Below are 25689 nucleotides of genomic sequence, written 5' to 3'. Positions count from 1 at the left end.
GGGGTTGGATTGTAACGGGTTGAACAATGTTAAAATATATTATACATAATCAGTCATGAGTGAGATTAAAATATAGATCTTCTAATCTAATCTAATCTAACCCTAGCGCAGCCAGTCTTTCGAGGGCATCCTGGAAAATGCCTTAGGTTGATTAACGCCTAGCATCCTCTTGTCATTATTAACAATTGCAGTGCCCCAATGCAATAAATTGCTTTGAAACATCACAAACGTTAAAGCGGCCAGGCCAACTGCGTAAAGTTTACCGCAAAGATGATTCGTTGAAGTGGGTTGAGTTTGAACACGAATGTTCAAACAGCAAAACAGTTCTGAATCTACAGGGGAGGAAGAAACGTGGGGATCCCCCGCTCACGTTCCTGTTTGTTTAGGCAATTTATCGTTGGGAGCCACCATGCTAAGAAGTTTTGGTGCTCCGGGACCCTCTAGAGATGGGACACTGTATTTCCACAAATGCCCAGGACACTATTTGCCGTGTTGATTAACAAAATGCTTTAAACAAAAACAAATAAAATTGTTTGTTTTATGTATTTTTGAGAAGCACTAATTTGTGATACTCCTTAAAATGAACTATTGAAATTTTTTTGGAACAAAAAATTAAACACTCTGCAATCAAATTGTAATTTTGTCCTATAGTGCGGACAAAATAGATTAAAAATGCATTTAAAAAACTTTAACTGCAAATTTTGAATATATGGCAACACTGTCAAAATATGGCGAACATGATGATGATCTATGTCAAACGCGTGGTTGCTTGGTTTTGAATGATCCAAATACTTAAAAAAATATTTGGCAATAAATTTCGTCGATGCAAATATTTTTGAAAGATCATACAAACATGTTGAAACCATGGTTAACATTTTTTATTGCATTGAACCATCCTTGTCTTTGGTCAGATTCAAGTGATCATAGCTTTAAAAAAATGCTCGGGCTTAACTTTAAAATGATAATAAAATTGACACAAAAGAAAACTAATTCTATGATACCTACAATTTGAATCTCCTTATTTTCAATCATTTTCATTTACCGCAATTTTGTTGGAAATCACATTTTTAATGTTTTGCCTTTCTTACAAAAGAAAGGTTTAAGGTTTGCTTTTGGAAAAAACACTTTTCTCAGAAATCTTTAAAAAAAAACGTGCGCGGCGAGCAGTCGTCCCAGAAAAAAATCCTATTACTAAAAGGAAGGTTTAAATGCGCTCTTTCGATTGAATTTTGGCCCTAAACCCGGAACTCAAAGTATGATATCTAAGAGTTCTTTTTCTGAAATACTTGAGCGATGTCTGTATCCGCTCTTAAAAATTTGTGTCTTCCATCATTAAAAAACTCACAATTTTTATATTTCAGATTTGTAGCCATGGGGTCGGAGACGAACATTTTATTTTTCGATTCACAATTTTCGACCAATAAATGTCGTCAAAGCCATTTTTAGAGGTATTTTTTGGACTATTTTACAGATAACACTATCAAATTACAAGAATTCAGTTTCAAACAAAAAGCCATTCGAAAATATACGCCATAAACTGCTTGGGCCCAAAATTTGAAGCTTTTCCAAAATGTATTTCCAGAGATCGTCAAGTCGAAGCATAAACGCCAGCACATTTACGCTTGCGCGTTTTACGCTGCGCGTGAAAGTGTTCTTTTTGGCTTCTCATAATAGATCGACAAAGTGCATTAGCGATACATATATTTTTTTAAGTTAATCATAGACTAACATTAAAGACTGAGTACCCTTTATATTTTTCTAATAATGTCAATCCAATATGTTTTTCTGAATTAAATTTTAATACCTTGCGACCCATAATGTACCTCTGAAATTTAACCTTCCTACGGTATTGGGGTCCTTTTCGGCCTTTTTGAAAATTAAATTTGCCATAACTTTTGCTATATACATGCTAGAGCCTTGAAATTTTCTGACATTAAATTTATAGTATAAATACACATTTCACAAAACAAATAAACCTCGGACGACCCCTAGGGGAGCGTCCATAAAAAAAGTTACTTTAAAGGTATTGGGGTCCTTTTCGACCCCAAACTTTAAAAAATTGGCAAAAATCCAGTTTTTGACCGATTCCGGTTTTTTTGGTCACAAATGAAAGCTTAGAACGTCCCCTTTCCGAAACCGACCTGGACCTGGATTTGGTCACTGTGGTCACCGGGAATCGGCTACAACCGAAAAAAGGCCTTTTTGAGACCCCAACTTTGACGACCTGTATCTCCGGTAAATTTGAACCAATCAGGATGCTCCGGGTTGCATTCGACAGGTATATACCTGTACTTTGACCACAAATATTAATATCAGGGCCAGGTGACCTACCGGTTCCGGAAATCCGGAACATCCGAAAAGTTCATAATTTACTGTTTTTAACTTATATGTGATACCAATACTCTCATGATAGTTGAAATTGATCCATAAAACTTACTAAAAACACAATACACGATTGCCAGAACCACTCTGGAGTGTTAGTGGCCACTTCCGGGTAACCTGGAACCGGTTCCCGGGTACCCGATGAACGGCCAATTTGATTTTTTGTTGAAAACCCATCATGTTGCATATCAAACTTCATGAAATTGAAAGATATGTCCATCTTTGATAATGCCGTTAATCGCTGAGCCATCCTGGCCAATCTGGAACCGGTTACCGGTGGCCCCTTGGGGACACTCCCGGAATATGAGAGAAACCCTATCATCCGACATATCAAACTTCATGAAATTGAAAGATATGTCAATCTACGGTCATGCCGTTGTTTGTTGACCCATTGTGACCAATCTGGAACCGGTTACCGGTGGTCCCTTGGGGACACTCCCGGAATATGAGAGAAACCTATCATCCGACGTATCAAACTTCATGAAATTGAAAGATATGTCAATCTACGGTCATGCCGTTGTTCGTTGACCCATTGTGACCAATCTGGAACCGGTTACCGGTGGCCCCTTGGGGACACTCCCGGAATATGAGAGAAACCCTATCATCCGACATATCGGACTGAGCAAACGACCTAACCTTTAGGTTAGTCCGGGGCCAACATTCACTTCCCTTCCGACGGAAGGCGTGATCAGACAAATCTCGTCTCGAAAAACGCCACCGGGACCGTCTGGGATCGAACCCAGGGCGACTGGGTGAGAGGCAATCACGCTTATCCCTATACCACGGTTCCCGGTTACCGTTGGTTGACATATCATTCAATTTCATGAAGTTCGATGCGTCGGATGATAGGGTTTCTCTCATATTCCTGGAATGTCCCCAAGGGTCCACCGGGAACCAGTTCCAAAATTCCCAGAATGGATCAGCGAATAACGGCATGACCGTAGATTGACATATTTTTCAATTTCATAAAGTTTGATATGTCGGAAGATAGGGTTTCTCTCATATTCCAGAAGTGTCCCCAAGAGGCCACCAGTAACCGGTTCCAAATTGGCCAGGATAGGTCAGCGAACATTGACATAACCGTAGATTGACATATCTTTTAATTTCATGAATTTTCATATGTCGGATGATAGGGTTTATCTAATATTCCGAGAGTGTTCCCAAGGGGCCACCGGTAACCGGTTCTTAATTGGCCTGAATGGGTCAACGAACAACGGCATGACCATAGATTGAAATATCTTTCAATTTCATGAAGTTTGATACGTCGGATGATAGGGATTCTCTCATATTGCGGAAGTGTCCCCAAGGGGCCACCGGTAACCGGTTCCAGATTGGTCACTATGGGTCAACGAACAACGGCATGACCGTATATTGGCATATCTTTCAATTTCATGATGTTTGATACGTCGGATGATAGGGTTTCTCTAATATTCCGGAAGTGTCCCCAAGGGACCACCGGTAACCGGTTCCAGATTGGTCACAATGGGTCAACGAACAACGGCATGACCGTAGATTGACATATCTTTCAATTTCATGAAGTTTGATATGTCGGATGATAGGGTTTCTCTCATATTCCGGGAGTGTCCCCAAGGGGCCACCGGTAACCGGTTCCAGATTGGCCAGGATGGCTCAGCGATTAACGGCATTATCAAAGATGGACATATCTTTCAATTTCATGAAGTTTGATATGCAACATGATGGGTTTTCAACAAAAAATCAAATTGGCCGTTCATCGGGTACCCGGGAACCGGTTCCAAGTTACCCGGAAGTGGCCACTAACACTCCAAAGTGGTTCTGGCAATCGTGTATTGTGTTTTTTGTAAGTTTTATGGATCAATTTCAACTATCATGAGAGTATTGGTATCACATATACGTGAAAAACAGTAAATTATGAACTTTTCGGATGTTCCGGATTTCCGGAACCGGTAGGTCACCTAGCCCTGATATTAATATTTGTGGTCAAAGTACACGTATACACCTGTCGAATGCAACCCGGAGCATCCTGATTGGTTCAAATTTACCGGAGATACAGGTCGTCAAAGTTGGGGTCTCAAAAAGGCCTTTTTTCCGGTTTTAGCCGATTCCCAGTGGCCACAGTGACCAAATCCGGTTTTCCAGGTCGGTATCGGAAAGGGGACGTTCTAAGCTTTCATTTGTGACTAAAAAAACCGGAATCGGTCAAAAACTGGATTTTTGTCGATTTTTTAAAGTTTGGGGTCGAAAAGGACCCCAATACCTTATGTGTGATTTTTTTTTAATACCAAGGGAAGGTTAAAAAAAATGGTATTCGAGGTTTAGCCTAAAAATATTCGAAGCATTAGGTCAAATTCTCACTGGGTGGTATCATTTTGTTTCTGAAAAATTAGTTGCACCAATATATTTGTCGGAGTTTCATCATTTTGTAAGAAAGGCACTATTTCACATCTGGTGATATTAAATCGGGTTTTATTTTCTAAACACTAAAAAAGTTATAAAAACTCTGCCACTCTGGCAAGAGGAGAATAAGGCGGGAATCGAACCCGCGCCCCATAGCAACTTAGGAATCGGCAGCCGAAGCCGCTAACCACTGCGCCACGAGGCCCTCAAATAGCAAGCCATAATTTTAACATTTTCATGGAAAGAGTGTTTTAAAATCTGGAGTTTTTTTTGAAAAGGTGTTATAAACCAAATTTCCAGTTTTTGCTTTTTGGGTGTTTTTGTAACCGCCTTGAGTCAGGGGTATTAAAAAACACCCTAAAAGCAAAAACTGAAATTTTGGTTTATTGGACCTTTTCAAAAAAAAACTCCAGAAATGTACTAGTTCAGGTGTTTTGCAATCATTAGTTTTAGAAAAAAAATGTAAGAAATGCATTTCAAATTGAATTCAGCTGATTGCAGTTCAATTTCCATTGAAATTTTGAATTTGCAAAACAATAACTGTACTTGCTGATTAAAAGTTGAAATCATTTTTTAGATAGAAATAAAAATTAAACTCCAATATCCTAAAAATGCATACATGCACCAAGTTGCATTCAAAACCAGCGATTAAGCTATACTCTCACCAAAATACTGTCAAGGGTACTTAACCCCAAAACATTACCGAAACGTATATGACAGTTTGGCACAATTGGGTCCTAAAATTAAGCCTAAAATTGTGATATTATTGTTTACAACGATAAAGCTTATTTTTTCTGAGTACAATGACGCTTTGAATGTCCGCAAAGCTTTAAAATAGATGTTTAAATCAATTAAAACAAAATAACTTGGTGGCCCTTCTTGACAGAAAAAGTCCTACTTGACAGCTCGTTGCAAGGGGACCATAGTTGATCAATAGAAAAAATGTTGACTTGTCTTTCTGGTTTGTTTTTTTTTTTTTAATTTGCATGAAAATGAAAAAAAGTAATCAGAAATGGCATTTAATAGTGTCATTAAAATTGAAACAGGGCTTTAGTACCTAATTCTGAGTGCCGGATCAATATTGAATAAAATTTAAGGGGCATCATTCCAGATCAGTCATTTGGCGGCCATGTTTGTTTTAGAAAAAAACATTGATCCAGAATGTATCAATCAAAAAATGGTTTTCTGTGAGTTGTTAGTAGAAGCATTTTACATATCATGATTATTTTTTTATTTCAATTTACTATTTCTGAATCATGAATTCAGAACCATCATTGACAGTCATTGCCCCAAAAGTGAAGGACACCTTCTACGACCATAAGTCATTCCAAGTGTAGGAGTGGTCTCCACGCCATAAGTACAAACAACACACCAAACCGGCGGCGGTTGAACTCGCAATCCAAAGGTCGTTAGTTCGAATCCTGGAGTGGAAGGTTCCTTGGTGTAAAAATAGGTTTGGGTGCTCTCCCCACTCAAGCATTTGGACTCCTAGGTTCGAGCAAAAACTTGCAACAGAGACCACAAAAGACTCGGGGGTCGTGAAAGTTGATTGATGGTTTGATTTTTGTTTTATTTTGATAAATATAGTTGGACAATTATCAAATTTTGCTAGGGTGCTCAAAACTATTCCCTTGAAAACGTGAGAACCTAACTCGATCTTAAAAAAAACGCCACTGAGAATTTTCCAAAGTGTGTAGTACTAGATCTCTCAAACCAAAAGTTGCCCCTGTGCAATAGCAACAACTCTTCCATAGATTTGATACCATTATTCGAAAAATCAAATTACCACTTAATTTTGCGATCTGAATTACTGTGCATAGCTCAGAAAATTGCATTTGAATGACGTTAAAAATGAAAAAACAGCCATTCTAAGAAATGCTTAAGGCACCAATGTGATCCGAAAATCCGTTTCAGTTTGAGTTTGTATCCTTGAACGTAGTTTAAAAATAAGAGTAAATTTTCAGAAAAAAAAATCATGAAACATTCATTAATTTCATTCAATCTTTCCCCTCCCCTCGCCAGCCCCAATCGCAGATCAACAAGTGCAACAACGAGAAACGGCGCCGCGAGCTGGAGAATGAGTACATCGAGCAGCTCGGTGAGTTCCTCCAGATCAACAAGCGGGATATGACCGCTTGCAAGCCGGACAAAGCAGCGATCCTTAGTGAAGTGGTGCGAACGGTAAGTTACGATTCTGAGAGAAGATACCCTCAAGCCTTATAATAACGGTGATGATTAAGGTTCCAGCTCACATCCCTCCCCGACTAACTCGCTCGACTCGTAAACCGTAAATCCTAAAATCGTCGTCTCCGTCTTTGGGCGAAATTTGTCACGTTCGGTGCATAAATTGAGCCGTTTTTATAGACTTTCGCGCACATGCACTGCATGCTCCATCGTGGATTCCACTCAAAACAACTCTGTCGAATAATGTACTTCAACATTTATTAGCAGTCCAATGTGGTTACAATAATTTTGTTCAATTTCCAACTCAACTCATCCCACTGTGCGCCTCCATGCAAGCGGAGTGCGGCACTAATTGCTATAAATAGCGCATCTTGTCCGCCCCTTAAATTTTCCCGATTAAACTCCCTCCGCTGCTAAACCGGAGCTTAGCGTTGTGTTGTCTAGTAGCACCTACCAGCAGCAGCAGCTCAAATCTGTCCGATTACACCACATTTTCTGCGCTAGTGAAACTGTTTTCATAACATCATAATCAAGAGTTGTAGCGCGTTTCACTTTCAACAAATGGCAGCTTCTCTGTGTCGAGTTTTAGCACTACTACAAGCTACACTCGGTTGAACTAAACGCTGCGTTGTGGGAGGGGGGGGGGGGGGGGGGGGGGGCTTGGATTAGCGCAGCGTTGAATGTTGAAGTGCTTCATCGCAGTTGAGATGCATCGAAATTATGTGTGGTGGAGACTTGTACTTTTTAAGTGGCCGTGTTTATAATAGGGAAAGACAAATTGTTTCAAAAACATTGGATTTGTCGAGTACTATGTTATGTTTGGAAAGGCTTGTAATATATTTTGTTTAAAAATCTGTACTTTTTCTATTGATACAAGTCATGCCTCAACATAATAGCATCATTGGTGCGCTGAAAGTGGGGACGCGAATTCGTGATTATGCAGGTTATTTTTTTTGTGTGCTTTTGTGTCGCTGTACGTTAGGAGTGAGTGATTGTGGTGATCGAATAATAGCATGACTTACTGAATTATTTATGTCTTGAGCGTAATTTTCGTTGAGTTATTGTTGTTTTTTTGTGATTTTTTTTTGTGATTTTTTTTTAGATCTTAATTAATTGTTTTGAGATTTTCAAAGCCCTTCCTATATCATCGTTGATCGGAAGGCACGGCGTCGGGTAAATTGTGTATAATGTTTTGAATAAGGTTTTATTTTTAATGGTGAAAAAGCCATTTCTATATAATGATCGAAAGACGCACTGACATTTTGGATTAATTAATAGTGGAGTGAAATAATTGTGTGTGAGTGACTTTGTGTGTTAACCACAAAGACCTTCCCATAGCATCGTTGCTCGGAAGGCTCGCCGACGGGTCTGTTATGAAAGTCCTCCCCATAGTATCGTAGCTCGGGAGGCATCGAAAAGCCAATACCTTATCCTACTAACACAAAAAAAAAAATAATCACGTGATGCTTGAAGGAGATGCTGTGGATTCAACGGTCTCAAGCGGTATCAACAAGTATATAGCGAAAAACTGTGTGCTTGATGAGTCTGCAACTTCAACTATCGGATTAACATTCCTCCCTTTCGTTGAACTGCAGGCTTCTTGAGAGGGCGCCGGTATTGACTAATAAAGTAGGGATCTTCAGAGGTTAAACAGTGAACGGATGGTTGGCTCCCACTGATCATTTTTGATTCATTGTTAAACTTCAGCTGATCTGTCAATAACGGAGTAGCAGCTCATTGGCAGTCAACCATGCTCATGCTCATGCTCATGATACAAGTCATGCCTCAACATCCATCAATTTTGTCCCAAAATAAAGCTTCAATTGCGTGTATGATTGTTCTCGAAGATAGTGTTTATTTTTAAAAGGGCCAAACATTCAATATTACGCCCTTTTGAAATGTTAGTCTTGATTCAAAATTTTTGAATAAAGTGTTTTCGAGAGGATCGGAAAATTTCAAGAATGTTTTCAAGAATATTTTAACATTGTAAATCGGACCATTAGTTGCTGAGATATTGACATAAGAAAATGGTGGGTTGTTTGGGTGAGACTTAAAAAAACATCAATTTTCCTGTTTTTTAACCTTTGCATGGCAATATCTCAGCAACTATGGGTCGTATCAACAAAGTTCAGAAAAACAAAATATAGAGAGTTTTCTCAGCTTTTCATAAATATTTTTTTCAAAGGTGGGCAAACATGTGCACTAATTAAAAAAATTAAAAACTGTGACTATTTTTTAATTTCCAAAATGCTATAACTTAAAAAACGGTGCACTTTATCAAAATTTCACTAAAGTACTTTTTGATTGCAAATTTGATTTTACATCGAAAAATGAAGTTGAATAATTTTTGAGACCAATATTTCGTTTTTTTTTTTTGAAAAAATCAGTATTGATTAAAAACTTCATAACTCGGACAATGATTTTTTGCACAATATTTTTTGAATTTATCTAAAAAGTTGGCATTTGATGCCCCTAAAATATATCAAAAACAAATAAAAATAATTAAAATAGTGATTTTTTTGAAAATCAAGTTTTAGTGACAAAAAGTTTAATTAATAATCACCATTTTTTCACCGCGTATCAATTTTTTACAGTGTAGTCCTTATCCATACCTACAACTTTGCCGAAAACACCAAATCGATCAAAAAATCTTTCAAAAGATACAGATTTTTGAATTTTCTTATAAAATTTTTGTATGAACAGCTGTCAAATTTGTATGGAAAATTATATGGACAAACTATTGATAAAAAATGGCTTCTTTGGGCAAACCAAAGGCACCAAAAAAGTATCAGTCGGATTAAAAAATAAAAAAAAATCGAATGACCGAAATCTTAGAGAATTGCTCATGTCAGAAAAAATATGTAATTTTTCCACTAAAAATTCCACTAATTTCCGAAGCAATGCCACTTGGATCTTAATAAAAATAATATTACATCATAAAAGAAGTAATATTAAACCTTTCCATTTTACACCTTCAAAAATTACACATTTTTTTTACTGTGTACAACTTTGTAGAACGTTGTTGCACTCTAAACAATAAACCTGCGAAGTAACAAAATAATCATCTCCCTGGTTTATTGCAGATTTGAAATTAACATTGAATTTCCAAGGGCTGTGGAGTCGACTCCGACTCCGGCTCCGGCTTTCAGATCCAACCGACTCTGACTCCGACTCCAACTCCGGCCCACCAATTCTAGCCGACTCCGACTCCGACTCCAGCTTTCAAAAAATGGTTGGCTCCGACTCCACATATTTTTAAATATTTCAAAAGTTAGTTTACTATTATTTTTCGAAACTGATAAATAGGATTATTTAAAAACTCTTTAAGTAGAAAAAACCGTTAAAAAGTTTCTAGTTTTACAAGTTTTGGACGTTATTGAAACAAAAATAAAAAAAAGCCAGTTTTGAAGGAATCTTCAGAAGAACAGTTTGGTAAGTAAATTTGGATTTATTTACTTAACCTCAAATTTTCATTAAATTGATTAAAAGAGCAATTCCAGCCCAAAACAGGAATTTTTCAGGTACTTTTTTCTCGACCCTCTCCGATTTCAATGAAACTTTGTAGACATGTTATCCTACGCTTATATAAGCCATTTTTGTGTATATGGAGCCAGTTCCACACGATAATGACATTTGAGAAGGGCGTGAGTGTTTTAAATATTTTTGTAATTCGGAATTTAAATATTTCTGTATCTCGAAGCCGTTGCATCGTACCAAAAAGTGGTCAAAGACAAACTTGTAGGAAATTTGACGGGCTTTTCGATAAAAATACACTGAAAGAAAAAAACACCCAACTTTTATGAGATTTTTTGATTTTTAATTTTAAAAGTCAAATTTGAGGGGGAGCCCACGATTTTTTTTCGTTCAAAATTTTTGTGAAAATAGCCTAAGATATTACAAAAAGACTCACGAAAAATGCAGGATGGAGCAACTCACCTAAAAAAATACAAAAATCATTTACTGAAACTGTTTTTTTGAAAAGTGCTCTAAACGTCAAAATTTTCAAAACCGAATACGGGAATCGATTCTCCAGACAATTTTACATAAAAGTCTCCATATTGACCATTGTCCTAAGTCCAATCCTTGTAAAGTTACAGCGGTTTTAAAAATAAAAATGTTGAAAAATAGGTTTTTTGATGGTTTTTGGCAATTTCTATATGACAGACTTAATTTTTCAGTCTCGTAAATATTTTTACCGGAAAGCTCGTCAAATTTCCCATAAGTTTGTCTTTGACAACATTTAAATTGGATGTATGAGCTTGCAGATAGTGATTTTTTTGTTTTCAATTTCTATAAATAGTGATTATTATTTATATTTTTTTATGTACCTCGTCACTTTTTTCCTGAACATTGATTTACTTAAAACCGGCGTGCGGGCGTGAAATTTTTTTGCTGCGTCATGTTTTTTTTCGAATTTAAAATTAACCTTCTAGGAAAATTTTAGAAAATTAAAGTGTCTAAACCAGATATTAGATCCGTATTTTGCCTTTTTTTGAGTTGGTTGTAATGTCATCATCCGCGGAAAACTTTGTGAGGTGTAAGCTGCCAAAGCGAAGAACTGGACATTTCTGCAGAAAGAGTGAAGTCTTCCGAGTGTTGGTCTAGAAGGGATTTCTACTTTCTTTTCGTATGGATATCGTTGAAGTCGTCGGGAAGCTGTTCCAAGGAAATTGGAATGCTGGGTTCCGATCCCTACGAAATCTACCAAGCCGATGGATCGGAATTTTGCTTGTGAAGGAGGTTTATTATGGATCGTTGAATCTGAATCTTGATTTGGTGAGATCTATCCATTTTATCTATCATTATTTGATAGAAGTTTTTTTTCCCTTATTTTATATAATATTCGATTGATCAAATGATATATACATATTATCCCTTTCCCACCTTCCCCTTCTCCTATCCTCATTTACTCCCCTCCAAACCCCCCGCCTCTAAATATTATTATCCGCCAAATTTACACTAACACACCACACCACAACTGATTCGGAGCGTTTGGTACGGTATGTCCACGCATCCTTCCTCCCCTGATGATTCTGTGAAATGTGATCCGTTCACAGAATCTGTCTCTGCGGTTAATGCAACGCAGTAGGCCTGGCCGCTTTAATTTTTGCTATACATTTTCGGGGTAACTCGGATGTATTGTAATCATTAATATTGACAAGAAAGGACTTGAGGCGTAATCTTACCACAAGTTCTTCCAGGATGCTTTCTTCGGACTGGCTGCGCTTGTGTTCGATTAGATTAGATTAGATTAGAACATTGATTTACTTAAAACCACTAAGACATTCACTATCGGGGTATAAGATGACTGTGTATGTACTTTTTTCAGAAAGAACTAGATTAAATTTGGTCAAATTTGAGTTTAAAGGGTACATAAATATTGGCAAAAGGATGCAGTCAAAAATCAATTAAATATTTTTGACTACAAAACCAATATTGTTTTTTTTTTTGAGTTATGATGATACTACATACTTGGGTAAGAGCTGATTAACAGGTTATCATTTAGTGATCTCTAAAAATATAAAAATGACAACGCAGCGCATGCAATTTGCAAAAAAAAAATAAAAATTAAGAAGTTTTTTAAATTAATCTATTTTATAGCAAATACTAAAAAATAAAAAATAAACATAAGGGAGCGTTCTTTTATTACGTAACGCGAAAAATCGGACTTTTAGACCCCCTCCCCCACCCCTCGTAACAAAATTTCCATACAAATTTTAAAAATTTTGTATGGAGCGTAACACGGCCTCCAACCCCCTCCCCCTACTGCGTTACGTAATAAAAGAACGCTCCCTAATTTTTGTTGAATTTAAGATAACTCCGACTTCGACTCCAACTCAAGGTAATCAGAAATTTTCGGCTCCGACTCCGACTCCAGCTAATAAAATTTAGCCGACTCCGGCTCCGACTCCGACTCCAGCTGTTCGAGTTTTTACGACTCCGACTCCGACTCCGACTCCAGGCTTCCCAAAAAGATCCGACTCCACCGACTCCGGCTCCGACTCCGACTCCGACTCCACAGCCCTGCTTAAAACCACCAAGACATTCAATATCGGGGTATAAGATGACTGTGTAATAGGGTGGGTACGTTTTTCAAAAAGTTCTCGGATCAAGATTTAGTATGGTTCCCCTTGTAGGGCATGCCCATAGGGACTTTCATGCCAAATATCAGCTCATTTGGTTGTAAACTGGCTGCGCGCGTCAGGGTTAAAGTTTACATGGGAATTACCATGGGAAATTGGAACTTTTTGTTCAAACGCTCCTACAGGTCTGGGAAAATCACGCGCCAACTTCTGGTATGGTCAGACCTATGCGGAATGGTCTGGAGAACACTTTTTCCGAAGAGAGCATATGGATTCGTTGTCCCTAGACCTGGCGCATCGGCAAACAATCCGATGTCTCCGGAATCAACGGTTTTCCCTCAAAAAGCATCAAATTTTCCTTAGCATGCTATGAAAGCTTGATGAACACCGCGACGCCATACGTCAGGCAGCTACCACGTGGCTGAAATATTTGCAAAAAAATACAAATTTGCTATGCAAAGATTTTTAATTGGACTAAATAATATCAGGATTACTCGAAATGATCATTTTCTAGTTAAAAGAAGGTTTGCAATTAAACATTCCAGCCGTTTTTCACCCACGTGGTAGCTGCCTGACGTATGGCGTCGCGGTGTTCATCATGCTTCCATAGCATGCTAATGAAAATTTGATGCTTTTTCAGGGAAAACCGTTGATTCTGGAGACATCGGATTGTTTGGCGATGCGCCAGGTCTAGGGACAACGAATCCATATGCTCTCTTTGGGAAAAGTGTTCTTTAGACCATTCCCCATAGGCCTGACCATACCAGAAGTTGGCGCGTGATTTTCCCAGACCTGTAGGAGCGTTTGAACAAAAAGTTCCAATTTCCCATAGTAATTCCCATGTAAACTTTAACCCTGATGCGCGCAGCCAGTTTACAACCAAATGAGCTGATATTTGGCATGAAAGTCCCTATGGGCATGCCCTACATGGGGAACCATACTAAAACTTGATCCGAGAACTTTTTGAAAAACGTACCCACCCTACTGTGTATGTACTTTTTTCAGAACTTTCCAGAACTTTACTTGGGTAAAGGCTTATTAACAGGTTATCATTTAGTGATCTCTAAAAAAATAAAAATGGCAACGCAGCGCATGCAACTTGAGAAAAAAATTAAAAATATAAGAAGTTTTGTAAATAAATTAATCTGTTTTATAGCAAAAACTCAAAAATAAAAAAATAAGCATATTTTTTGTTGAATTTAAGATAACTCCGACTCCAACTCCGGGTTATCAGAAATTTTCGGCTCCGACTCCGGCTTCGACTCCAGCTAATAAAATTTAGCTGACTCCGGCTCCGACTCCGACTCCCCTGCTATAAACATATGGAAGACAATAGCTTTTAGGACCTATTCAAAAAAACTCTAGATATTTCATAGTGATATACAGTTAAGTCAATCCTAAATTTTTAAGCTATTCCACTAGTCTAGAATTTTCTCGATCTTTCCTGGTAGCTAAGGTAACTCGTATGTGTGTGTGTCATTTCTGCACACCATTAAGAAACCGGTTGCGTATGTGTTGTTCAAAAACAAAAATACTCCTCACACCACACCAGAATCCATCCTCTCAAAAACAAAAAACAAAAACAACAACAAGCACGCATTTTCATCACGCGAATTCCGCTTGGATGACCCTCGTAAATCCCATAAATGCAGTTCGCCGTCCGCCACTCACAAACACATGTTTGCGCTTAGATCGCGATCGCGAAATTTTACATGAATGTGTGTGATGCGCACCAAGACGACACGATCGCGGTCATGATCATCGTTCTCTCGTGGATGGGATGCTGGCTCGGAACCGGCAATGAATTTTTCGCGCGAGTGTTTGCGTGAGAGACGAGAGATGTGTGAGTGGGTGATGACGGGACGGGACGATCAATCATTTCGGCTAAGGTTGTTGTGAGTTTGTCTCATTATGCGAGCACGGCTCTAAACTTGATTTAGTGCGCGATCGAGTCGTCGAGGTGTTTTTTCTTGTATTTTACGGATGCTCCGCAAACTGCTCTATATTTAACGAGAGAGTCGTTTAATGGGGTGTCTTTGTTCCTTTTTGATACCAAAATCAGCTGATTTGATCAACTTATTGATGAATCTTTGAAGATCACACCACCACGCCGATCAATATCGGCGCCGACCTAGTCCAAATGTCAAACTAACGCTTTTCAACGGTAGAATCCCGTCACAAAGACACACACACTGCGCAGACGACCAGCGATTTCTAGTAATAGTTGGTCAGCAGAGCATCCTTTTTAGAAGACACGACGACGACGACAAAGAAGTGGTTTTTGGTTTTGGTCTTGAATGTCGGCAGTCGTCGTCGCAGTGGTGGTGATGGCCTAATGAAAGTGAAATTGGAACAACAAGCTTCTTTATTTGACGCGCGACGACGACCGTCAAGATCGTCGTTTGTCGTTTGTCGTTCGAAATTCGTTTGGCAGGAATGAGCGAGATGAGATGTTTAGGAAGGGGAGCAGAAAAGGTGGTCTCAGGTTTGGGGTTCGCGCTAAGATTTACGATAATATTTGTTTTACGCGTTGTCAACGTTTGTTTTAGCAGTTGTTTGAGTGATCGAACAAAGCCGCCGCCGACGAAAGAGAGAGAAACCCGATTTTGTGATGGTTGTTCTAGTTTTGAAAGCGTTTAATGGTCTTAATAAAAATGAAATTCAATGGAAAAAGGTTTTGCAAAGTACATTTTGCACCAGTAAAGTTGCTTGGCAATCATTATTTGTAAAAAAAAACCTGTGCCTAGAAAAAAATTGAGCTTATAGTTTGCGCACACCTGAATTTCACACAACTGCTGAATATTTTTAATACTTTTGATTATCTACGTGGAAAAATGTAAATTATTTCAGTTAATTAGACTTCTACTTCATTAATACTTTGGAGTTAAAAAAACATATTTTTGCCCATTAATTAAAAAAATCGAAAAACTAAACAATTTTAGTTCATGAGTGCAAATGGTACACTTTAGGGACCATCCATTAACAACGTGGACACTTTTTTGAAATCTGTAGTGTCCACATGGATTATCGATTACAAATTTGGTTTTATATTTAATAAAAATTGGGTTCCACAAAACAACACAAACTATTTTTCTAAAGTTGTGGATTTTGTCCCTTAACACAAATATAAAAAAAAAAAACAAAAAGAATAAATGGTTTGATGAATTTCAAAGGGAAAGAAAAGTTTTTTTTTTTTTTGAAAATTGATTATTGGGAAATAAAGTCATACAAAAAATTGCATTTTTTATCTGTGAACATATTTTTTCTAATCTGTTTTCTTCATAACTACCTATAACTCAAGACAACAAATCGAACAGAAAATCAATTCGAAAGTTAAAGATTTTTGGATATTTATTTACGTCTCAAATACAAAAAAAAAATCACAAAATCGATCGATTTCGTAAAGAATTTCGAAAACTGGGTCAACAAAATATTGTTTCATTTTTCAAAACATTGACACAATTACATACAAATATCGGAAAAAAGTCGGAAATTCGCCAAAATCCGCCAAATATTGGGAAAAATGAAGGGAATTTGCAATTTTTTTTTCAAACAGTCGGGAAAAGTCGGGAATCCCAAGCATACTCGTTTGCAAATTATTTTCTAAATCTTGAAAAAAAGTGATATTTTGTACAATTTTTAAATTAAATTAATTCAATTCTTTCTGAGGAACTTACATAAAATTTAATGTGCCTTTCACTATCTCAATCTATTTGAGACGAAATGACATCAAAATTCCTTATAAATAATGGAAGCATTTTGAACAGATATTCATAGTATTTTTTAATGAACCATTTTTTCATAATTTATATTTATCAAAAAAGAGGTAACATCTAATTTATAACAACAACCAAATTAAAGAAAAACTAATATAAAAATGAAGCTTTATTTTAAAGATTATGGCCAGCGTGAGTAATCATTCTATGTTATTTTGTCACATTGATTGAATATTTGAAAAATGATTTCAACTTGAATTTGGCAGTTGTTGTTTTTTGCAAATATTTTTATTTGTTTCTTCCAATATTTTTGACAAATGTTTCCCTTGAGAGCAATTCCATGCCAAATAGGGAATCGGTTGTACCCGACCCTCTCCGATTTCAATGAAACTTTGTAGACATGTTCTCCTACGCTTATATAAGCCATTTTTGTGTATATGGAGCCAGTTCCACTCGATAATGACTTTTGAGAAGGGCGTAAGCGTTTTAATTTTTTTTGTAATTCGAAATTTAAAAATTTCTGTATCTCGAAGCCGTTGCATCGTATCAAAAAGTGGTCAAAGACAAACTTGTAGGAAATTAGATGGGCTTTCCGAAAAAAAATACACTGAAAGAAAAAAAACACTCTACTTTTACGAGATTTTTTTTATTTTTAAGTTTAAAAGTCAAATTTGAGGGGGATTTTTTTTCGTTCCAAATTTTTGTGAAGATAGCCTAAAATGTTACAAAAAGACTCACGAAAAATGCAGGATGGAGCAACTCACCTAAAAAAATACAAAAATCATTTACTGAAACTGTTTTTTTGAAAAGTGCTCTAAACGTCAAAATTTTCAAAAACCGAATACGGGAATCGATTTTCCAGACAATTTTACATAAAAGTCTTCATATTGACTTCTGTCCTAAGTCCAATTTTTGTGAAGTTACAGCGGTTTTAAAAATAAAAATGTTGAAAAAATAGGTTTTTTGATGGTTTTTGGCAATTTCTATATGACACACTTGATTTTTCAGTCTCGTAAATATTTTTACCGGAAAGCTCGTCCAATTTCCCATAAGTTTGTCTTTGACCACATTTCAATTGGATGTATGAGAAACTTATCAAACTGATTTTTTAATTTAAAAAATTAGACAGTTAACATCTGGGTGATGAATAGAGAGAATGCGTAACGTGATTTTCGAATGATCCCACTTTGTTTACATCTACAAAGTAGGGGACTGTTCAAGCACAAGCATGACTTTTTTCTTACTGGTAAATGAGCTGTTTTATAATCAGTAGTATGTGTTTTATTTTGTCTAGTTTTAGACATTTTTTCCTAAGAAATTGTGTGTGTGTGATCGATTAGAAGAGGTTTTTCTTTTTTATGGATGACGAAGATCTGCGGCGAGAGTGTCATTCTGTGATGTCGCAGATAAATTCCCTGGCTGATTTTGAAATCCTGCAGCTCTTTCTGGTCCAGCAAAAAAAATTGCTAATTCTCGCGAAGCTGATCCAACAAACAGAGAAAATTTTCACTAAACCAGTAGCTTTTCAAACGGAATCAAACAATAACTTTAGACAGCTTATGGATGGATACAACCGCATCGACTCCATATAAATCTTCCATTCATTATTTAAAAAAAATGACTATCTAGCTTTTAACTTTCTTTAGATTTCTTGACTTCAACTCCATGTCTTCTAAAGCCACACATTTTTCAATCTTGCAAAAATAAAACAATTTTTAAGTATCGATAACAATACTCTCTACTTTTGGCGAACAGTAAATTGGTTCCACTTTGACAGTTTGAAATTGAGGCCGTTTTGTGAACCACTATTCAGCACCCAGGTTAACATTGATTTAAAACATCAATATAAATCAAGGACTTTGTACATTTTTTTTTAAAACCCAATTTCTAGATATTTTTTTAAAATTATTTGAAAGAATAATAACAGTAATCATGCGCAATGCGTTCTATGATTTAAAATAAAATAAAATTAAGAATAAAGTTTAAATTAAGTTATCTTTAACTTTTTGCCATTTCCAGTTGAAACGAAGTATCAAAAATTATTTTTCGGTTATTTTTTAAAGCCTTTTTGTTTATGTTTCTACTCTTAATCAAAATAACGAGTGCTTAAATTGTTTAAGTTTTTTTTAGAAATTAAGAAATTTGGAAGTTAAGTTTCTGATTTAACAAAAACGGTCAATAGTTTGATTTGTTTGTTTGTTGAAAATCTTTCTTAGGTAAGAAATGCCGATTACTTGAGTTTCTGGAAAAGTCGGGAATTCGAAAATGGGTTTTAAGTGATCACCCTAATTATTTTGAATTTGCTACTTTTTTACGTTGGTTTGCTTTTTGATTAGTTAATTACATAAACCTTTATAAAGTGTCTAAGTTACTATTGGTCGTCACTCAATGAAAATAAATTCGAATCGGAAAACGAAACACATTTTAAATGCTTTAACTTTTATCTTTAAGACAAAATCTTGTCAGACTGCTTATCGACCGACGGCTTCCCAGTTGTTTTTGTTTTTCTAAAGCGATCTTCCGACACAGTGGGTCAAATAGCATTTTTTTTATTCCTGAATCGTTCTACTGGTTCTATTTTTAGTTCAAATGCACTTCCCAAACCAATCCAGAGTTGTACTCCCCGCACTTCACACGAGTGTTGATAAGCAACTGACTGAACCGCAATCTCTGCCGGTTTCGTTCCTCCTCTTCCCGAGCACTTTGTCGGGAAGAATTGGGGTTGGCGTAATTTTAGGATTATGCAACAGACGTTTGCACGAGCAAGACTCTTCACTAATTGGGCTGTTCTTTTTCATTCTATTGCGTCGTTTGCAGTTTCGTCGCCTGCTGGAGCAGGGCAACCGTGACCTGACCACGGCCACCGGCAACCGGTGCTCCAAGTGTTCGCCCGACTGCAGCGACTCGTGCAAGCTGCACCCGGTTCAGCAGGGCGAAGTTTCCTCTACCGAACCACCCCTGCCGGAACCGTCCGTCAACGGGCACTCGCCGGAAAAGTCCGCCTACTTCGAGGCGGTCCAGTACTACATCTCCAACATTGGCTGGGCCCTGCTCGAGATCAACTCGGACGGCGTGATTGAATGCGCCACCGAGAACGTTCGGGACGTGCTGCACTATTCGCGCAACGAGCTCCACGGACAGAGCATCTACTCGTACCTGCACACTGGCGACCACTCCAAGCTCAGTCCCATCCTCAACAAAAACTCGTTCGAGCTAAACTGGGATCAAGATGAGGTAGGTTTCCCGGACCTTCTATGGGTAATCTTTCTCCAACTAACGCCTTGCTTTTTCGTAGATGTTCTGCCAGTCCCCGAAGCGGACGATCCGCACCAAGATTCGGTGGCTGCTGAGGGCGCCCGACAGTGCCAACGATACGATCGAGCAGAAGCAGCAGCGGCAGGAAAAGTACAAGGACCTGCTGATCATTTCCGCCCAAGTCAAGGATGACACCGACGCCGAGTCGTCGTCGGTGCTCTGTCTAATCACACTACCGGAGGACGAGCTGAACCAGCAGCAGCACGGGCAGCTCGGCCAGTTGGGGCTGCCAGGAAGCGTAGGAGTAGGAGCGGGAGCGGGAGTAGGTGTGGCCGCGGCCATCGAGCTGTCCAGCCTCACGATGCCACAGACGCTGGACGAACAGCTGACGCTCAAGCTGGACATGAACGGCGCCATTATAGGTGAGTTGGAACGGTTTGTGTGCGTACTGTTCCAACGAGAGGTCCGGACGTTTCATCGCTGCCGATCATTAACCTCATTGCCCTGTTCCGGTTTCCATCAACCGGTTCCAGCACAATTCAATCACACTCACATTTCCTCTCCAAACGTTCACTCTCAACCGCCCACAGCGTAAACATTCATTCGCTGTTGTTATTTACATTATTTTGAAAGACGAAAACCCTACAGCAAGCAGTAACATAATCAAACTTTTAAGCACCCTCCGCAAACTCAAATCAGCACAAATTGCTGCTGGATCTTTTTCCGGATCTTTTCCGGAAAAGATCCGAACACAAATGCGGTTTGACGTTTGTGGGGAGAGTCAAAAATGAAAACAAGTCAGATGACAGATCGAAGGGTCCTCCGTCGACAAATGTCACTCACGACTCCATCCTCAAAATGCGCAACGGTACTCACGGCACTCACGGCTGACCGTGGGACGAGTACAGCAACAGCACAATCTCATATCCCACAGTTGTGAACCTTTACCAATGCTAACAAAACCTGTCTTTTCTACCTCCTTCCAGACTTAGACGCAGCGACGCTGAGGAAGCAGTTCGCCGGGTACCTAACCAAAGAGGCCTTCCGGTCAATCCACGATCTCTGCCACTTCCAGGATCGCGCCCGGCTCAACGAGCACCTCAACAATGTGATGAACGCGAACGGCACGGCCCAGGTCTCGTCGTACCGGTTGCGGCTCGGCGGCCCCGACGTGTACGTCCACGTGAAGGCCCAGACGAGATTATTCCGGAACAGCAAGGCGAACAACGAGCCGGACTTTATTATGGCGATCCACACGATCCTGACGGACAGCGAGGTGGCGATGGTGGAGGCCGCCGGAGGGTTGAACAACCCGTCCTCATCGTCGTCGTCGGGGTTGGCCATTCCGAGCACGAGCACCGGCGGTGGTGGAAGTAGTAGTGGTGGCAGTGGCAACAGCAGTTCTTCCCGCCAGTTGCAGCAGATCACGCAAGGGGTCAGCAACATGGGAGGACCGTTGATGTCCAGTATAATAAACGGTGGCGCCGGAGGCAACGGTGGTCCAGCCGGAGGTCTCCCAGGGGCCCTCTCGTCGGTAGTGTCCCCGCGGAGCAACCCAACGGCCTCGCTAATCCCCCCCTCGGACAGTTCGAACTTCTTCAACTCGGACTTTGAGTTTGAGTTTCCACATTCCACGTTCGACATGGAGTCCGTCGGAGTTGGCTGGGACTCGCGACCTGACTCGCGGACCAGTGTCACCCCGGTGAGCACCCCGCGGCCACCCTCCGTCACGGCGTACAGTCCTGCGGCCGCGCCCATGTGCCCTTCGCCGTTGACGCCGTACCACGCGGGCAGCGCCGGAGGGCAACCGTCCCCGTCGAACAACAACCAACAGGTCAACAACAACAATAACAACAACAGCATGACCAACAACAATGCCGGTCCGTTCGGGAGCAACTTTCCGTTTCCGTTCGACGACAAGGAGAAAATTCAGGAACAAATTCACCAACAGCAGCAACAGCAGAACCAGCAACAACAGCAGCAGCAACAGATGGCCTCACACGATTCGGAACGATTGCGAAATCTACTGACAACCAAACGACCTCACTCAAATGCCTCATCCTCGTCCGGGCTGGACATGGACCATGACCACCGGAACCCGAACCGGATCTTGAAGGTAAGTGAAGCAGAAAACCTCGAATTCTTAATCTTCTTCAATTGGCAAACATCCGATCTGGCCGTAAAAACTCCCTCTTTTTTCAAAATTTCATCCCTCTCTCTCTGTACTCCCATAGGGCTTACTAAATTCCGAAGAAGATAAGGATAGTAATGGGAATAGGTTGCGCGTGGCTCCTCAGTCAGTTAGAGCGGCCCCACAGCAGGGTGGTAGCGTGGTGATGGCGGCCACCGAGAGCAAAAAGCCCGGTGGCGCCAATAACATGCTACTGCAGGTAGGCGCCCCTCTCCACTCTCCTTTTAGAAACACCACGTTTGGTTTGAGTTTTTGTTTCTGTTTTTCTAAATTACTTGCAAGCACTTGTGTACTAGATTTTTTGTTTTGTTCACAAATACCGGCTCCTCAAATAATTAGTTTACAAAATCAATGATAAAAGTTTCAAACAATAAACATTCGCTAGTGGGGTGACTTTGAGCGTAAGGGCACCACGTTTTATTATACAGTCGATTCTCTGAAGGTAGATCTTCTCGATCTCAATAAATATTGCTCCATCTACCGATGAATTCTTCAGTCCCTTCAAACTGCATAGGCTGCACACATGAAGTACGTCACGCTAAAATTAGTCAAAATTTAATAGGCGCAACATTCTCATCACTAACACAGTCATTTGACTCTCACCACCTTTCTCCAATCTATGTAGATTAGATAAGGTAAGGTGGGATTTTCCAGCTGTCACAATAGTTAGCACGAAACCCGGATTTTAAATAGTGATTTTAGGAATAGTTCAGATTTTACCATTTTCCGGGCATACACTCAAACTCCGATGGTTTGACACCAATGTTGTCAAACGAACGGGGTCACTTTTTAGTTTGAGCGGAAAAAGGGCAGTGGGAATTGGGAGATTTATTTCCAGGCATGATAACTGTAGTCGCTGTGAACTGAAAGTTTGACATTTTTAAAGCCCTGGATGTTACCCGAGCCGAGAGAATAGCGTTATCATTTACGGACACAGAGAACACTGAGCGAGAGTAATATGCCCTCGAATTTCACTTGCAAAAAGATATTTCATTCTTCAAAACAAAAAAACACAAGCTATTTACGGGAATCGAACCAGAGACCTTTGATGCTTTGACAGGCAAATCAGATGACGTAATGGCCTCGGCCACCACACCACGACAAAAGGTCGAATGCCAAAGGGTCGAATGGACAAATGGTCGAATGGGCAAAAGGTCTAAAGTGGACAAAAGGTGGAATGGACAAAACGTCGAAAGGACAATAGGCCGAATTTAAATAATACATTTGTGCAAAACAAAACATTTGATGTGTGCCTAAATACACAAATATTGAAAAGCAACTACGGAAAGGTGATTCAAAATATTTAAGAAGTCGAACTATTTTTGGAAGAACTGCTTATGTTTGATAGACTGTAAAAACTCACACAAATATTTTGATAATCATGAAAAGGTTGTTTTAAAAATTAAAGATAAACTTCCAAAATTTTTCAGAAGTCGAACTTTTTTTTCAAAGAACTGCCCATGTTTGAAAGAATGGAAAAAACTCACGTAAATATTACGACAAACAAGAAAAGGTTGTTTTTTTTTAAATAAAATGACATTTGAAAAAATATTTAAGAAGTCGAACTTTTTTTTTGAAAAACTGCTCATGTTTGATAGAATGGAAATCTTCTCAAAAAATGTTTTGGAAGTTATTCTCTTTATTAAAAAAAATATCGTTACTAAATGGAAGGATACAGAAAAAAATCCGATTTGATATCAAGAAAAAAAATTTCAAGATTTATTTTTAAGTTTATGATTATTATTATTTGTTTCATTTTTCCACATTTACCTTTTGTACTTTCGACGTTTTGTCCATTCGACCTTATGTCCATTCGACCTTATGTCTTTCGACCTTTTGTCGAAATCCTAGAAGTCGATGTATGACATTTGTTGGAGATTGTTTCAATTAACGAATAAATTCTGAGGGAACGATGCTCTCGACTATGAATTGTGGGTGAAGCAAATATGATTATATTTTGAAAATCTTTGGCATAATGAACTAACATCAAAATTTCCAAATACTTTATTAAGAGATGAGTTTTCGTAAATCTTTTATCGAGATAGGGACAGGATTTATTCAGACAATATCATTCGAAACCAATTGATTTCTGATTCATAAACCGAAAATCAAGAACCTTGTCCGGGGTGCCTCGAAAGACTGACTACGTCAGGGTTAGATTATTAGATTGAAAAAGCATAATTTCATACTAATGCAATTTTTGTTTTGTGAAAGTACACCAATTACTCTAGTTGGCCATCAACACTGCTCACAATACACACCTTGCTTCTTACCTTAACTGACTGAGTGACACCAAATTCATTCAGAATGCGCTTTTGAATGAGTTAGTTTTTCGATAGTTTTCATTACTTTAATAATTTATTTCTAAAATTACGATTATGTTTTGTTCTCTACACAGCTTCTCAACGAAAAGAGCGACGACGACGACCTGGAGGGCCGAAATCGACCGAGCGAACTGCTCCGGCAGCTGCAGAAAGTGAAAGTGAGTAACGTCTCCACCGCACTGACTGATTGATCTAAGGACAATTCTCGAATAATCCGAACATCCCTCCCTCTTTCCCTTCAGGACGAACCCAAAGAGCACCCCGCCCCGCTCAACAACGAGGAGCTGATCCAGATGCTGCGATTCCAGGGCAACGACCGCAAGCGACCCTCGAACGAGCCGGACGAGGGCGGGGCGGCCAAGCGGCCCTCCGACAAACCGTCCAAACTGTGCGAAAAGAACAAGATGCTGGCGTCGCTGCTGGCAAACCCGGCCAAAGCGCCGACCCCGCTCCTGCCCGGCCATCTGCCGCTGAACCGCATCATCCCGGACATCCCGATCTCGAACGTGGCCCGGCAGATGGCCAGCGTGACGAGTTCGACGCCCCCCAACCAGCAGCAGCAGACCATCAACAACAACAACCTGACCACCAGCAACAATAATCTGAAGCAAGTACAACAGATGAACCATCAGCTGCGGCTTCAGCAACAGCAGCAGCAGCAGCACCAACAGCAGTTGCGTAAAGCGCAAGCAATGCCTTCACAATCACAACAGCCACCTACTTCATCCGATATCTACCTCAGCCAACACCAGCAGCAGCAGGCGCAACAGGCGCAAGTCCAAGCCCAGCAACAGGCACTGCTTCAGGCCCATCTTGTGGCGGCGGCCCAGCAGCGCCAGCAAAACTTCTCCCCTGCCATCCAAGACTCGGGCATCGGGTCGGTGGGCAGCGGGACGTTCGCCACGCCCTCGTCCGCGACCAGCACCACCAGCACGCCCATGCCCGAGTGGGACTCGGAGCTGAACGAAATACTTAACCACGTGATCGACATCGCCCCCGAGGGGAACTTTGTCGACAGCGAACTCAATAGTTTACTAGGTAAGTGCGACATGATTTTGTTGTTTAGCAACTTAGATTTCAACAATTTTGGATTGGATTGGATTTTCACTGTACGGTCCAAAGCCTCGATTATCCGAAGGCCGATTATTTGGAGGTCGATTACCCGAAGGTTTCTTAGA

At 39.6% G+C, this 25689-nt stretch overlaps 1 protein-coding gene across 9 annotated transcripts in view; it reads left to right on the top strand.

The window, feature by feature from the left end:
• The window catches only part of LOC6046306 (nuclear receptor coactivator 1), a 339035-nt gene that overhangs the window by 299192 nt on the left and 14154 nt on the right, over positions 1 to 25689 (top strand). For all 9 annotated transcript variants that reach the window (XM_038254025.1, XM_038254027.1, XM_038254032.1 and 6 more), the window contains 6 exons: positions 6781 to 6939; positions 19559 to 19975; positions 20037 to 20418; positions 20983 to 22112; positions 24586 to 24669; positions 24754 to 25549. In XM_038254025.1, the coding sequence (XP_038109953.1) occupies positions 6781 to 6939; positions 19559 to 19975; positions 20037 to 20418; positions 20983 to 22112; positions 24586 to 24669; positions 24754 to 25549 (2968 nt within the window). The remainder of the gene's footprint in view (positions 1 to 6780; positions 6940 to 19558; positions 19976 to 20036; positions 20419 to 20982; positions 22113 to 24585; positions 24670 to 24753; positions 25550 to 25689) is intronic.

Source organism: Culex quinquefasciatus, chromosome 2 (genome assembly GCF_015732765.1).
Source record: "Culex quinquefasciatus strain JHB chromosome 2, VPISU_Cqui_1.0_pri_paternal, whole genome shotgun sequence".
Taxonomy (NCBI): Eukaryota; Metazoa; Arthropoda; class Insecta; order Diptera; family Culicidae; genus Culex; species Culex quinquefasciatus.
This window is presented reverse-complemented; position numbering and strand designations above follow the sequence as displayed.